At 48.9% G+C, this 16,659-nt stretch overlaps 1 protein-coding gene across 2 annotated transcripts in view; it reads right to left on the bottom strand.

Moving 5' to 3' along the window:
- AFF2 (ALF transcription elongation factor 2) overlaps positions 1–14,439 on the bottom strand; it is a 626,368-nt gene extending 611,929 nt beyond the window's left edge. For both annotated transcript variants that reach the window (XM_081081418.1, XM_081081419.1), the window contains exon 1: positions 13,949–14,439. In XM_081081418.1, coding sequence (XP_080937544.1) covers positions 13,949–13,995 — 47 coding nt within the window. In that variant the 5' untranslated portion in view covers positions 13,996–14,439. The remainder of the gene's footprint in view (positions 1–13,948) is intronic.
- Positions 14,440–16,659: the final 2,220 nt, after the last annotated feature.

Here is a 16,659-nt window from a genome sequence, read left to right as displayed (position 1 = left end):
GTGTGACAGGGGGCGGTGCCCCAACCCCCCAATCGGCCCTACCCTGAGCGTGACTGAGGGTGGCATCACAACCTCCCGATCTGTCCTGCTCTGTGGATGACAGGGGGCAGCGCCCCAACTCCCCAATCGGCTCTGCTCTGAGCCCGACGAGGGGCTGCACCTAGGGATTGGGCTTGTCCTCTGCCACCCGGGAGCAGGCCTAAGCCAGCAGGTCCTTATCTCTTGAGGGCTCCCAGACTGTGAGAGGGCACAGGCTGGGCTGTGGGACGCCCCCCTCCCCCCCGAGTGCAGAAATTTTTGTGCACCGGGCCTCTAGTCCTATATAATAAAGAGATAATATGCTAATTGATCCACACACCCTCGTGTCATCACAAGATGGCCGTCCCATGTCATCACAAGATGGCCAACACAAGATGGCTGCCCCATGTTGTCACAAGAAGGACAGCAGGGGATAGCAGCTGGGGATGACCAGGCCTGCATGGGAGGGCAGTTGAGGGAGACAGGGCCTGCAGGGGAGGGCAGTTGGGGGCGATTGGGCTGGTAGGGAAGGGCAATTGGAGATTGGGCCGGCAGGGGAGCACTTAGGTGTCAATAAGATCAGCAGGGGAGTGGTTAGGGAGTGGTCAGGATGGCAGGCAGAAGCTGTTAGGGGCAATCAGTCAGGCAGGCAGGTGAGTGGTTAGGAGCCAGCAGTCCCGATTGTGCGAAGGATGTCCGACTGCCAGTTGGCCTGATCCAGCAGTCGGACATCTCCTGAGGTGTCCCAGATTGGAGAGGGTGCAGGCTGGGCTGAGGGAGCCCCCGCCCCGTGCACGAATTTTGTGCACTAGGCCTCTAGTCTATACATATAAAAGGCTAATATGCAAAGTGTACCCTCGGGTGTTTGATGGACCAGGAGTTTGCTTGTGATGATGTGAGCTGACCACAAGGGGGCGGTGCAGAATGAAGGAAGGCCCCGTCCAGAAGTTGGTAGCCAGGGAAGGAGGCCCTGGCAGGCAGCCAGCAGCTGCTAAGGACCCTACCCATGTACGAATTTCGTGCACTGCGTCTCTAGTGCTGCTTAAAAAAGAAGAAACTTTTACCATTTGCAACAGCATGGATGGAACTGAAGAGCATTATGCTAAGTAAAATAAGCCAGTCAGAGAAAGATAAATATCACATGATCTCCCTCATATGTGGTATTTAATGAACAACATAAAATGATGAACAAACATAGAATCAGAGACAGGTAATTCTGAACAGACCTTCCAACCTCAGAGAGAAAGTTGGGGGTTAGAGATCAACCAAAGGACTGGTATGCATGCATATTAGCATAACCAATGGACACAGACACTGGGGCATTGGGGTCTTGTTGAGAGTCATATGATAACATGCTCAAAGTCACTAATAATGACTGAGATGGGTTGGGGGGGTATCAATTGGGGAAAAAGGAGACATATGTAATATTTTAAACAATAAAAAAGCACTTGGTGATGGTTAGGGCACAAAGTAATAATCTATATATATAAAAAGCTAGCAAGCCCTAACTGGTTTGGCTCAGAGGATTGAGCATTGGCCTGTGGACTGAAGGGTCCCAGGATTGATTCCGGTGTAGGGCATGTACCTTGGTTGCAGGCACATCCCCAGTAGGGGGTGTGCAGGAGACAGCTTATCGATGTTTCTCTATCATCGATGTTTCTAACTCTCTATCCCTCTCCCTTCCTCTCTATAAAAAATCAATAAAATATATATTTTTAAAAAGCCAGTGACCTTAACAGCCATAACAACAATAACGACTGGACACTATGACACCCACTGTGGCCAGTGAAATGGTTTGATAAGGGGTTGGGGCTAGCCAGCCATCCTTGTGGCCCCTCCCCTCTGCTGGTCTGCCCCTGATCGAACTCTCCCACCCTGATCAAGAGCAGGCCGCTGGCCAAACGCCCCCTCCCTTTCCCCTGGCCAGCCCCACCCCCAATCAGCCCACCCTCCAAGATAGACCTATGCCCCTCACCAAGCCGGCCCGCCCCTGATTGCACCCCCACACACCAATAAGGGATGGGGCTGAGGGGCCAACCTTCTGCAGCCCCTCCCCCTAGTTGTCCCACCCCTGATCACACTCCCCACCCTAATAGGGGGCAGCCCCTCTCCCTGGCGTGCCACAACCCCAATGGGCCCCCACCACCCGGATTGACCTGCAGCACCTCGCCCCAGCCAAGCCCACCCTGATCGCCCACCAACTTCCTGCAGCCCCTCCCCCACCAAACCTCACCCAAGATCGGCCCCCCCACCCCATCAAGGGCATGGCTGGCCAGCCAACCACCAATGGCCTCTCGCCCATTCTGCTTGCCCCCAATCAGCCCCCAACACGAATTGGGGGTGGGGATTCCCGGCCAATTGCCCATGGCCCCTTCCCCCAGCCTGCTGGGCCCTGATCAGCCCCAATTGGGGCTGGCTGGCTGGCCAACATCCCACAATCTCCTTCTCCAGACAGGCCCAGCCCCAATTCCCCAACTGGGGCCAGGCTGGCTATAACCCACCCATGCATGAATTCATGCACTGGGCTTCTAGTACTTAAATAATGGTAGCAATGATGATAATGTGTTCTACCATATACAAGTAAAACCCATACACATATGCACACCCCTCAAAAAGATTTCTCCAAGTTGTGGTTTTGAGTTGTGTGTTTTTTAGTTCTAATGTTTAAAGATTTTTTTTCAATTACAGTGTACATTCAACATTTTTTTGTACTAGTGCACATATTTGTGAACATGGAAAGGAAATTAATTAGAAGAAAGATTCATGTGGTAATTACATTACTGCAAAACAGTACATGTCAAAAGAGTATATATATCTATCCTATCTAATAATAGACAAACATGGTAATGAACTGTACCTCCGACACGCTTCCCATTGGCTAATCAGGGCAATATGCAAATTAACTGCCAACCAAGATGGCGGACGGCAGCCATGCAGCTGAAGCGAACAGGAGGCTTGCTTGCTCCAGGGACGGAGGAAGCCGAGGTTCCCCGCATGCCGCTGCTGGCCTCTGAGCTGCACTTTAAGAAACAATGTTGCAATTATAGAAGCTAAACAAACCCCAGAAACCTGCTTTCAGGCAGCCGGGCCTCAGAGCTGGAGTTGCAACAGTGTTTCAATTATAGAAGCAAAACAAACCCAGATACCTGGTTTCAGCAGCCAAGGTCTCAGAGCTGGAGCCGAGCCTCAGAGCTAAAGCCGGCTCTCAGCTCCAGTGACAGCCATAGAATGTAAATAAATACCAGAATAAAAAGAAAAAAAGAAAAAAAGGAGAAGTTGGGAGCTTCAGTCACCCGCCAGCCTGAAAACGGCCCTCAGCCCCTCACCCAGACTGGCCAGGCACAACAGTGGAGACCCCTACCCTGAAGGGGGTGTGACCAGCTGCAAACAGCCATCAGCCTGTCATCCAGGATGGCCAGGCACCTAAGCGGGACCCCCACCCTGATCAGGGACACCCTTCAGAGCAAACCAGCTTGCCCACACCGGTACACCAGGCCTCTATCCTATATAGTAACAGGGTAATATGCAAACTGACCCTAACAGCAGAAGGACTGTGAATGACTGGTCACTATGACACACACTGATCACCAGGGGACAGACGCTCAATGCAGGAGCTGCCCTCTTGTGGTCAGGACGCTCTCACATGGGAGGAGATCTGCTCAGCCACAAGTCAGGCTGATGGCTGCCAGTACAGCGGTGGTGGTGGGAGCCTCTTCTGCCTCCTCAGCAGCACTAAGGATGTCCGAGTGCAGTTTAGGCCTGCTCCCCCTGGCAAGTGGACATCCCCCGAGGCCTGCCGGGATGCCAGAGGAATGTCTGATTGCCATCTTAGTCCCAATCCCCGGGGGAGCGGGCCTAAGCCAGCAGGTGGTTATCCCCTGAGGGGTCCCAGACTGCGAGAGGGCACAGGCCAGGCTGAGGGACACCCTTCTCCCCTGAGTGCACAAATTTTTTTGCACTGGGCCTCTAGTCCTATCTAATAATAGACAAACATGGTAATGAACCGTACCTCTGACACGCTTTGCATTGACTAATCAGGGCGATATGCAAATTAACTGCCAACCAAGATGGCGGACGGCAGTCACGCAGCTGAAGCGAACAGGAGGCTTGCTTGCTCCAGTGATGGAAGAAGCCAAGGTTACCCGCATGCAGCTGCCGGCCCCTGAGCTGCACTCTAAGAAACAATGTTGTAATTATAGAAGCTAAACAAACCCCAGAAACCTGCTTTCAGCCATCAGAGCTGGAGTTGCAACAGTGTTTCAATTATAGAAGCCAAACAAACCCAGATACCTGCTTTCAGCTGCCGAGGTCTCAGAGCTGAAGCCGAGCCTCAGAACTAATGCCAGCTCTCAGCTCCAGTGACAGCTATAGAAGGTAAATAAATCCCAGAATAAAAAAAAAAGAAAGAAAGAAGAGGTTGGGAGCTTCAGTCACCCGCCAGCCTGAAAACGGCCCTCAGCCCCTCACCCAGACTGGCCAGGCACCCCAGTGGAGACCCCCACCCTGAAGGGGGTGTGACCAGCTGCAAACAGCAATCATCCCCTCATCCAGGCTGGCCAGGCACCCAAGCGAGACCCCCACCCTGATCCAGGACACTCTGCAGGGCAAACCAGCCGGCCCCCACCCGTGCACCAGGCACCTGTCCTAGATAGTAAAAGGGTAATAGGCAAACTGACCCTAACAGCAGAAAGACTGGGAATGACTGGTCACTATGACACACACTGACCACCAGGGGGCAGACACTGAATGCATAAGCTGCCCTCTGGTGGTCAGGGTGCTCTCACATGGGAGAAGCCGGGCTGATGGCTGCCAGTAGAGCGGTGGTGGTGGGAGCCTCTTCTGCCTCCTCAGCAGCACTAAGGATGTCCGAGTGCAGTTTAGGCCTGCTCCCCCTGGCAAGTGGACATCCCCCGAGGGCTGCCAGGATGCCAGAGGAATGTCTGATTTCCATCTTAGGCCCAATCCCCGGGGGAGCGGGCCTAAGCCAGCAGGTGGTCATCCCCTGAGGGGTCCCAGACAGTGAGAGGACACAGTCCGGACTGAGGGAACCTGCCTCCCCCCTGAGTGCACACATTTTTGTGCACCAGGCCTCTAGTATATATATAAAAGGCTAATATTAAAAGTGTCTCCTTGGGAGTTCGACTGAGAGACTGGGAGTTTGATTGCTCACTATGATGTGCACTGACCACCAGGGGGTGGTGTGGAATGAAGGAAGGCCCAGGTTGGCAGCTGGAACAAAGGCCCCGGCCAGCAGCCCTAAGGCCCTGATTGGCCCTCATTGCCAGCCAAGCCTAGGGACCCGGCCTGTGTACGAATTTCACCAGTGAGAGCTTTATATTTATCCCACATACATGAGCCAATGCCAACGTATATTTTTAAATTTCCAGTGTGCGTCATATGTGCCAGCTGGTCAGTCAGATGGTCAGATGGATGGACGGTTGGTCACTTAGCCTCTTATATATACCAACTAGAGGCCCGGTGCACAGATTTGTGCACCAGTAGGGTCTCTCGGCCTGGCCTGCAGGGATCAGGCCAAAACTTGCTCTCCAACATTCCCGGAGAGGTCACGGAGGGGTCCTGGATTGCAAGAGGGTGGTTCTCCAGTGACACACCCTGGAATTGGGCCTCCTCCTCTTTGGTTCCAGATGTGTCACCCAAGAACCGCAGCTGCCAAGTCACCCTAGCTCAGCAGCTCCTGCATTGAGTGTCTTCCCCCTGGTAGACAGTGCACGTCATAGCTGGTCAGAGAGTCGCTTAGGCTTTTATATATATAGACTAGAGGCCCGGTGCACAAAAATTTGTGCACTTGGGGGGGGGGGTCCCTCAGCCCAGCCTGTGCTCTCTCACAGTCTGGGACCCCTCGGGAGATAACGACCTGCTGGCTTAGGCCTGCTCCCAGGTGGCAGAGAGCAGGGCCAATCCCTAGGTGCAGCCCCTGGTTGGGTTCAGAGCCGGGCTGATTGGGGAGTTGGTGCACCACCGCCATCATGCACATAGCAGGGTGGATCGGGAGGTTGCGATGCCACCCTCAGTCACGCTCAGGGTAGGGCCGATTGGGGGGTTGGGGCACCACCCCCTGTAACACTCAAGGCAGGGTTGATGGGGAGGTTGTGGCGCCACCCTCTGTCACGCACAGAGCAGGGCCAATCAGGCAGTTGGGGCGCTGCCCCCTGTCACGCACAGAGCAGGTCCCATAAGGGGGTTGGGGAGCTCCCCCCTGTCACTCACAGAGTAGGGCCGATAGGAGAGTTGGGGCACCGCCCCCTGTCACACACAGACCAGTGCGGATCAGGGGGTTGGGGTGCTGCACTCAGTCACACTCAGGGCAGGGACGATGGGGAGGTTATGGCTCTACCCAGTCACACACAGAGCAGGGCCCATGAGGGGGGGTGGTTAGGGCGCCGCACCCTGTCACACACAGAGCAGGGCCGATCAGGGGGTTGGGGCGCTGCACCCTGTCACACACAGAGCCGCAGGGTGATCAGGAGGTTGGAGAGCTCCCCCCTATCAGGCACAGAGCAGGGCTGATCAGGGGGTTGGGGCGCATTCCCCTGTCACGAACAGAGCAGGGCAGATAGGGAGGTTGTGGGCCCGCCCCCTGTCACACACAGAGCCGCAAGGCGATCAGGGGGTTTGGGCGCTGCCCCCTGTCACACTGATCCCGGTGTCGGGAGGCCTCGTGGCTCCACTGATCCCGGTGCTGGGAGGCATATTACCCTTTTACTATATAGGATAGAGTCCTGGTGCACGGGTGGGGGCTGGCTGGTTTGCCCTGAAGGGTGTCCTGGATCAGGGTGGGGGTCCCCACTGGGGTGCCTGGCCAGCCTGGGTGAGGAGATGATGGCTGTTTGCAGCTGGTCACACCCCCTTCAGGGTGGGGGTCCCCACTGGGGTGCCTGGCCATTCTGGGTGAGGGGCTGAGGGCTGTTTTCAGGCTGGCGGGTGACTGAAGCTCCCAACTGCTCCTTTTTTTCTTTTCTTTTCTTTTTTTTTATTCTGGGCCAGCTTTAGCTCTGAAGCTTGGCTCCAGGTCTTAGGCCTCCGCTGCTGAAAGCAGGTTTTTGGCCTTTGTTTACCTTCTGTATTTGAAACAATGTTGCGATCCTGCTGGCTGAAGCCCTGGCCGACTAAAACAGGTTTCTGGGGTTTTGTTTAGCTTCTATATTTGTAACATAGTTGCTCAGAGTTGCAGCTCAGAGGCTGGCAGCGGCAGGCAGGGAACATTGGAGTCCTCTGTCACTGAAGCAAGCAAGCCTCATGTTCGCTTTAAGCTGCCTGGCTGCCAGCCACCATCTTGGCTGGCAGTTAATTTGCATATCGCCCTGATTAGCCAATGGGAAGGGTAGTGTATGTATGGCTAATTACCATTTTCTCTTATATTAGATAGGATTAGTTTCATGTGTACAGCACAGTATTCTAATTAGCAATACATTTTTTTATATTATCAGTAAACAAGTTTTAAAATTACCTCTTTCTTTATCCCATAGCAATTAGGAAAAAAAAGACAAAAAAATGTAGTCACTGTACATGAGAGGCTAATAAAGTATATATCCATTTCCCTTTTTTGGATATGACCTAATAGAGCTTTAGTGTCTAGATTGTTCCAGAGATGGCCATTTCATTGGATTTTTACAATTTTGAAATCATGTTAAATATGTGCAAATTTTGCATGCAAGAAATAGACTAAGCTTCCCTAGTTCATTTGGCTCAATGGATAGAGCATTGGCCTGTGGACTTAAGGGCTCTGGATTTGATTCCAGTCAAGGGCACATGCCTGGATTATGGGCTGGATCCCCAGTATGGGGTCATGCAGGAAGCAGCCAATCAATGATTCTCTCTCATCATTGATGCTTCTATCTCTCTCTCCCTCTCCCTTCCTCTCTGAAATCAATAAAAATTTATTTTAAAGGAAAAAAAAAGAAAAATATCATCTTAGCTGAGAATAATGGGCATGAAATAAACATTCAGCAAATTAAAGCCATTTCTATTCAACAATATTTACCATGTTTAAATACAATATAATTTTATCCATCCACAGAATGCTTAAATGTTTGGAATCGTGTTTATGTCTGTAATGACAGATTCTTTTTTGATGCAGTCATTTTCACTTTTGACTTGTATATTTTAAAGTTGTTAAATGCTTGACTGAATCATTAGCAAAACAATTCATGTATCATTAAACTGACTTCTAATATGAGATACTTTTCTTCCTTGTTCAATAGACATGCCTTTTAAGACTTACTGAAATAGCTTTTGTCCTTTGAGGGTTTGTGGAGGAGACCTGATTACTAGCTAATTTTCCTGACTTGAATCTCCCCTTTCCACACTCTCCCTTAAAAAACTCAATCCTAATAACCGTAAATGGATAAAGGACTTAAAGATAAGACAGGAAACCATAAAAAAATTTAGAAGAATCCATAGGCAGAAAAATATCAGACATATGTCGTAGCAATATCTTTACCAATATAGCTCCTAGGGCAATGGAAAATAAGAAGAAAATAAACAAATGGGACTACATCAAAATAAAAAGCTTCTGCACAGCAAAAGAAACCATCAACAAAACAACAAGAAAGCCCACCACATGGGTGAACATATTTGCCAATGTTATATCTGATAAGGGCCTAATTTCCAAAATTTATAGGGAACTCATACTTCTTCACAAAAGGAAGATAGACAATCCAATCAAAAAATGGGCAAAGGACCTAAATAGACACTTTTTGAAAGAGGGCATACAGAAGGCCAAGAGACTATGAAAACATGCTCCAAATCACTAATCATCCAAAAGATGCAAATCAAAACAACAATGAGGTACCATCTCACACCTGTAAGAATGGCTATCATCAACAAATTGACAAAGGACAAGTGCTGGCTAGGATGGAGAGAAAAAGGAACCCAAGTGCAATTCTGGTGGGAATGCAGACTGGTGTAGCCACTGTGGGGAACAGTATGGAGCTTCCTCAAAAAATTAAAAATGGAACTTCCATTTGACCCAGTGATCTCACTTCTAGGAATATATCCCAAGAAAACAAAAGCACCAATTAGAAAGGATATATGCACCCCTATGTCCATAGCAGCACAATTTACCATAGCTAAGATTTGGAAACCACCTAAGTGCCCATAAGCAGATGAATGGATTAGAAAACTGGTACATCTACACAATGGAATACTACACTGCTGTAAAAAAACAAGAACTCTTACCATTTGCAACCACATGGAAAGCATTATGCTAAGAGAAATAAACCAGTCAGAGAAAAATAAATATCACATGATCTCACTCATTTGTAGAATTTAATGAACAACATAAACTGATGAACAAAAATAGGGCCAGAGACATAGAAGCATCGAACAGACTGTCAAACTTCAGAGGGAAGGCAGGGGAGGATGGGGGTGGAGTGTAAGAGATTAACCAAAGGACTTGTATGCATGCATATACGCATAACCAATATACACAGGCACGAGGGGAGTGAGGGCATGTGCTGGGGGGTGGGGGTGGCCAGGGAGAGATCAATGGGGGAAAAAAGGAGATATATGTAATACTATATGTAATAACTTAAATAAAGAATTTTAAAAATAACTCAACCATGCCCAGCTGGTGTTGCACAGTGGGCTGAAGGGTCGTTCCAGGCACTAAGAGGTCACTGGTTCAAGTCCCTGTCTGGGCACATGCCCTGGTTTCAGACTGAATCCCCAGTAGAGGGTGTGCAGGAGGCAGATAATCGATGTTTCTGTTTCACCAATGTTTCTGTCTCTCTTCCTCTCTCTCTCTCTCTCTCTCTCTCTCTCTCTCTCTCTCTCTCAAAAAAAAAATACATATTTAAAAAAAGAAACTCAACCCCCAATGGTTTGCTGAATGAATGTCCAAACACACTGAAGAATGCATATTGTACTGGCAAAGGAAACAAACCACAGACCATCTCCCTTTGACTGAAAGACAAACAGGGGGGAAAGGGGAAAGATAAATGGATGGAGGTAGAGAATGAGAAATCCTGGGAACCTGTAGGCCTTAGTCAAAAGAGAATCCTGCCATCTGCTTCCACATTTCTACTATCCCCAGGTTGGCAAAGGTTGTTATCTCTCTCACACACAACTTTCCATCCATAAATAGGCATGTTCTATAATTCCAGAGGTTTGCAGCTAAGGAGGCCTCCAAAGTCATTGTGTTCATAGAGCAGGCTGAGGCAGCAGGGCTGCTGCAGTGCAAGGACCATGCCTGGCTTGAGCTGAAACAGTTCACTTTTGTCTGGAGAGCAGGGTCTTGCCCTACCTGACCCACCCCCCCACCCCCCCGCCCCCCGCCCCGCAAGACTGAGGAAAACTGGGGAAGCTGTGGGCTGCTGGTGCAGGCCCTGGGGGCTGCCTTCACTGGAGGAGGAGAAGCCTGGCCTGCACATGGCCTCTTCTCACCCTTGACAGCCCCACACAGACCTTTGAACTTTCTATTTATATAATAGTTTAGTGAGTTTAAGTCTCTTCCTGTATAACTGCCTGTTTGCAAGTTTGCTTCTAATTAGGATACTTGTGAGACATCACATAAAAACTACAAACAATTGATGCAGTCCTTCACAGTGAGAAATCAGCCACTGTCACAATTGCTTAACTACAATTTTCACTAGGCTTCTTAACATTTTGTTTTTTCTATCATGGTGGATTTCTTTTCATTTTTAAGAATTCGCTCCTTTCTCCTTCTCTGCCTTTCTTTCTTTTTAGTAATAAAAGGAAGATAAACATCCCCACAAAAAACTTGACTTGTCTCAAAGCAATACCTTATCAATATGGGGGGGGGGGGCTGCTTACAGGACTGAAAGCTATACAATTTGTAGGCCCTCTAATTTTGATTCCCCCTCCCAGTTAAAAGGGGATTAATGACATCCCAATTGCTGGCAAACAGGTCTAAATCTAGCCACATGATCTCCAGCCATCTCAACAATTAATTTATTGGTTTACCACAAGGAAGTCTATGGAATGATTTAAAGGATAAAATTATGTCTTTTCTTTATCTTGTTTTCTTTTTTTAAGAGCAAGTTCTGTCTTTGGTGAGCACAGACAGACATCTGCACCTTCCTCTTCTTTCACAGAATGGTTCATATTAAATTCAGACACAGGTGAACATTGCTCATTCATCCAGGAATCTTAAGGAACTTGAGCTTTGGCCCTTTAATCGAGACCAGAGCATGGCCCATTAAGATATTCTTGCAGTTTGTGAAATCCAGCACTATGTTCTGTTAGGCATTGAGTACTCCCAGACAGGACACATATGCATAATGCAGTGTCATTCATGTCCCATTCTTTTCATTTGCATTCATTCTGACAAATGTATCTGTTTATAAATGGGCATGCACTTTTTGTTTACTATAATGAAGTCATTACAAATAACACATATGCCTGTGCATGTAAAAATCTTCCTTCATTAATTCTAGGAAATTAAACTGGTTTTAGCTGATCTGATCCACTTACTGTCAGACATCTAGGGTTGCAGTAGAGATAGCTCTGAGCTTCTGTTCCACAAGTGAATATTGAGAAAAGGTCCAATGTAAATGAGACCCTTAACTTGGCTGGTACCTTTTTCCTCCTTGGGCCTCCTGGGGAGTTGGGAGTGACTGGATGCCACACATTATGCTGTATCAAGCACTCTAAGCAGCTATTTACTCCCCAGGAGAGGAAGTAAACATATAATGAACACATAATTGGCATGCTCTGGATGTCCAAAGTGAGTTCAGAAAGGTACAGATTTTCATTCTAGGCAATAGCAAGATTTTTACTTCATCCACTATTGTCACAATTATGGTTCTTTTCTCAGTTGGGGTGTACAAAACACAGAAACATGACTGCATTACACATGTTTACAAACACATATGCATAAAGAAGACTGAACCTCACAAGCAAACAGTAAGAAGGAGAAATTTTCCTGGAATATGTGCACAGAGGGCAAAGGCTGGCTTCTTTAGACAGATGTGTCATACTAATTCATCACATTTCACACAATATCCACGGAGTGTCCAAGTCTACATGTTTCTTAATTAATGTGGCATAGTTAGGGGACTGGAGAAAAAAAGATTTCACATTTTTTTAAATGTAAGAAAAGATAGTCTCCAAAAGGGGGGGAGGTGTATCTTTCTGAAAAAACAAATCAAATCTAAAAGAGCCTATCCCCTTTAAATATGCAACTGCACGTGCTTAAGATTAAATTGAAATTAAAATAATACAAAAATAATCAGGTTTTTAAAAAATGAATACCTTGTAAATGTTTAACATTTTAACTATACCCACAAAACCAATTATAACAATGTCTGTTAAATTAATGATGCTACCCACACCATCTATTAGGCAAATTGTATGCAAATACTAATGCTGTGGTTATCAGTTGTCTGCAAAATAAATTAGTGAAGCAGAGTAAAGGCTGTGTGCAGGAGCATGATATTTAATTAAGCAGTAATTTTATTGTGATCTTTACTTTTAAATAACAGCCTGGTTATTAAAAAATGTAGCATAATGTTTTTCTGCAGAGCTGATAAAACCCTGCGTGCTATCAAAAATGTGTTACAAATTAATACTGATACAGCATAATGCGTGGCTTCAAGGATTTACCCGAAATTTCTGCAAAATAAAATGTATTTAAGTTCTGATTATCTTGGGTTTGCAAGTAACAAAGTCACGATTGGCATAGTGAAGCTATTGACTAAGCACATGCCCCTTTTCTACAGAAGGAAATTGCCTAAAATATCACATCAGCAAGGGAAATCCTTGTAAAAATACAAGCATTCATAGCCAACCGCGGCTAGTAGTTTAACATTGCAAAAAATTTTACACTATGGTCGATACTATAGATTATTCTAACTACATTTTTAAAGGCAATAGCCAAAAGTGCAATTAAAAGTTGCTGCTGCCGCGCCCTCCCCCCATCTAATTCCATAGGCTGGCGGGGGGGGGGGGTGGATTTATACGTTAAAATGTGACAAATTAAAAATGTTTGTGGCAGAAGGTGAAGTTTGTTGTTTTGTTTCTTTATAAAAGTTAATAGATATGTTTATCGCTATTTAGGCACACACGCGCACATCATGCAGAGAGGAACAACTTTCCGCTTCCCAGTCAGCTTTGCGCTATCCTTCAAAAATCTCTCAGAGACAAGTTTAAGTTATGTGGGGAAGAGCTAACTAAATCTTTGAATCTGAGATGGGTGCCCATTACACAAACCTGAAGCTTCCTCCCAGTGGGGGGACGAACCGGGGTCCAGCAAGTAATAAAATGTGCACTGACATCGGAGCGCACGACTTCTGTGGGCCAACTTCAAAAACCCTTAGTCTTAAAAGCAAAACGCCAAAGTCAGCCGCGACCTGGGGCCCCCCCGCGCTGCGGCCCCAGAAGCCGCCGCTTGGCGCCGGGAGTATGAGGAACTTGGGTTGAGCGGGTAGAAGGGAAGGTGTGCTTGCCCTGCTGCGCGGGGACGAAGGTGGCGTGGGCGGTGGCCGCTGAGGAAGCAGAGGGCGGCTGGTGGCACCTTGCCCCTTGCTTGTTCCCCATGGCCGGCTGCCTACGTTGGGCACCTGGAAAGTTGAGGCATTTCAGGTGGGCAGCATCCTGTGCGCTGGGAGGCCGGCCTGGCCAACCGTTCCAGGATGAAAACCCCGGCGCAGGTCCTGAGACTCAGCCCCCGGGCGGTACTGGATCCGATTTGGGCCAAATGCAACTCGTAGGACTTGGAACCCCAACGGACGCTTTCGGGACCCGCATTCCTCAGTCTATCCGCACCTCCTTGGACCCTGGCACTCAACCTAGGAGTCTAGGCGCCCGGGGCCAGAGGTGGCCAAGAGCAAGTGGGAGTGCTTCCCAGGCGCCCCCACCACAGCCCCGACTCCTCTTAACAAAGGGGAAAAGCCCAGCCCCAGCCCGGGGACCTGCGTAGCAAAGGAGAAGGCAAAAAAGCAACACCTACCACTGCTGCTCCAAGTCCCAGTCCCTGAAAAAGTCGAATAGATCCATAGCGGCCAGGCGGAAGCGGCGGGCGGGCGTCCGTCTCAGCTCGCGGCGGGCAGGCGCAGCTCTCCGCTCGGCTGACTCGCTGCTCTCGGCGGCCCGGCTCTCTAGCCCTCCCGCCCGTTTAAAAGTGCTGGGGCCGCATAGGCGGCGGCGGCGACGCCAGCGTGCACCGGACCTGCGGGGTCCTGCGCTCCGGAGCGGTGGAGGCGGTAGCACGGGTTGGGCAAGTGCCTGGACGTTCACTCGGATCCTCTTGGTCCGCTGCTGCCCGAGCGTCCAGCACCCGGACACTGCAGTGGCAGCCGCTGCGGGCTTGGACAGGCAGAGCCGCCCGCCTGGCAGACTGCGTGCCGGCGGCAGCGGTGGCGGCGGCAGCAGCAGCGGGGCCAGATGGGGCAGTGGCAGTGGCAGTGGCAGCGGCGCGGCGCGGCGCGGTGTGGCAGCCCGCGGTGTGGCAGCCGGGGCGGCGGCGCGGCGGTAGCAGCAGCTGAGGCTGCACAGGCGGCGGCGGCAGCAGCGGCTGTGGCAGCATCACACACTTACACACTCACAGGGGGCGGAGCCTGGACAGCCCAAAGCCTCGACAAGGAGTCAGCATGTTATCATCCCTGGATCTGGCAAGGGTACGCCCCGCCCCGCCCGCATAGCCTGGGATCCCCTCTGTCAAAATCAGCTGGTGGGAGCGGCCACAGAGTGAACCCATCCGAAGGGCAGTTGCAGGGATGTGGGAGGAGGCTGGCATGGTGAGGACGCAGGCTTCTGAAAGGGGTCCCCCTCTTTGAACCCCCGCCCACTCCTACCACTTGAAGTTAGTATTTGGAACCCGAAATAACACACCAACTGCTCTGGTGCCAGGTGCGCAGTTCCTTCCCTAGGGACTCTCCACAGGCCCCCAGAACCAGAGCAAACTTTGGCGGCCCAAGCATCAGCATCCCTCGGGTCCATAGCACAGAGCAATAGGGGCCAGGAAGGAGATGGCAGTCATCTTCATTTTCCATGCTTAGCCACTTGTCTGCACCCAGGCCAGCTTGGCCTGCAGCATTGCTGTGCCAGGCTGCGGGGCGCTGAGTGCACCCAATTTTTCCGCAAGCTGTGGGCCCAGAATTCGGTGGGCTGCAAGGGTAGACAGGAATTACTGCCCTCGTGTATTCTTTCGATTCGATATTAAAACTCAGGGAAACTGGGTTATACTATATAACCTTCTCCATACCTTCCACCATCTGCCTTGGGCAAAGGACTTCTGCATTTTCCTCTTATAGGGAATTGCAAAAGAACTGGGTATGTGCTCACTATCCCGCCCACTGGCTGCCAGTATCCTTTCTGGTCAGAGAATCTTGTCTCTTTCCCTATGCAGTTGCCTTCCTACCATCAGCTTTCTCTGGTGGTCCAGGACCTGGTGGATTCCATTAGCCATTGACCTTCAGAAAAGGCTTTCTGGCGTCCTGTGGGAGAAGAAGTGGGACTGATTCTGGCATTTCAGGAGCAGGGGTACTCTGGAGACCTAGAACTTTCATGTGCCTTATTCATGTTGTTATACAGAAGGACTATTATTGGTGAATTATTGAAATAGTAAGGCTAGGACTCTCTTAGGAAGAGCAGTAGACTAAACATTAACAGAACAGATTGCCAATTCTGTGTGACTGTGAGCAACTCTCTTCTCTGGGGCTCATTTTCCCCATCCCTAAAAAGAGAGACTTGATCTAGCCTCCATCTGGCTCTTACTGCTATGGCATTCATTCATTTCTATTTGAATATACTTCTCTAATATTATCTCATATTCAAAACCATCCAAATAGCTTTTCTTTATTTTTCCCTCAGAAGAAACTGAGAATGAGGTATTAATTTGCACAAGATCTGACATTTCTCCTAAAGCAGCCTGATTTGAAACCTAGAATCTGGAGAAGCCTGTTTAGGGCGGAACCCAGAAGAATGAGAGTTGGAAGACTGCTGAATCTGAGCTTGAAGGTTCCTAGGGGTTGGTCTTTTTCACATTCTTTATACTGGAAGAAAGTACACCACTAACATACAGAAAGAAGGCACTAAGATACTGCAACTCTAGCATCTAGTGAGGCTTTCTTACATGTGTACTTGTTTTGCATAGGACCGAGTTCTTAATAGATACTAGCTGACTGCAAATCTCCAATGGGCAGCCAGCCAACGGAAGACATTTCAAATTGCCTTGTCAATTTGACTGCTTGTAACTCCTCTGGTCAAAGACTCTGAGGCTAAAAACCTATTGGCAAAAATTGGTGCTGGGGATTTTTGAATTATCTCTATGCCTTGTTTATTGAGGAATTCCAGTCTTCAGCCCTAGACTGTGAGCCTATGAAATGGCATAGACTGCCCTGCTCAGATCCTGTGGCCCCCAACCTTTATGCCCTCAGTAAATGATCCTCAAATTGGATTTGATTGCTAATAATGATTGTTGTCAGGGCAAGTGTTTGGTCTGCTTGAAAATCCTTAGAGGAAAATCAGAACATCTGCAATTAACATTTAAATGATGATTATGGTAACTTTGTATCTGGTTCACTTTTCTCACCAGATTATATTGATTGAGGAAAGACAGAAACATATGTGCTAGATAAATAGTAAATTTCCCATAGAAATAAAGCTGCTCCTTTAAGAGTTCCAGACCCACATCACCCCACTGGTGTACTTACTTCCCAA

This window comes from Myotis nattereri, assembly GCF_964212035.1.
Source record: "Myotis nattereri genome assembly, chromosome: X".
Taxonomy (NCBI): Eukaryota; Metazoa; Chordata; class Mammalia; order Chiroptera; family Vespertilionidae; genus Myotis; species Myotis nattereri.
This window is presented reverse-complemented; position numbering and strand designations above follow the sequence as displayed.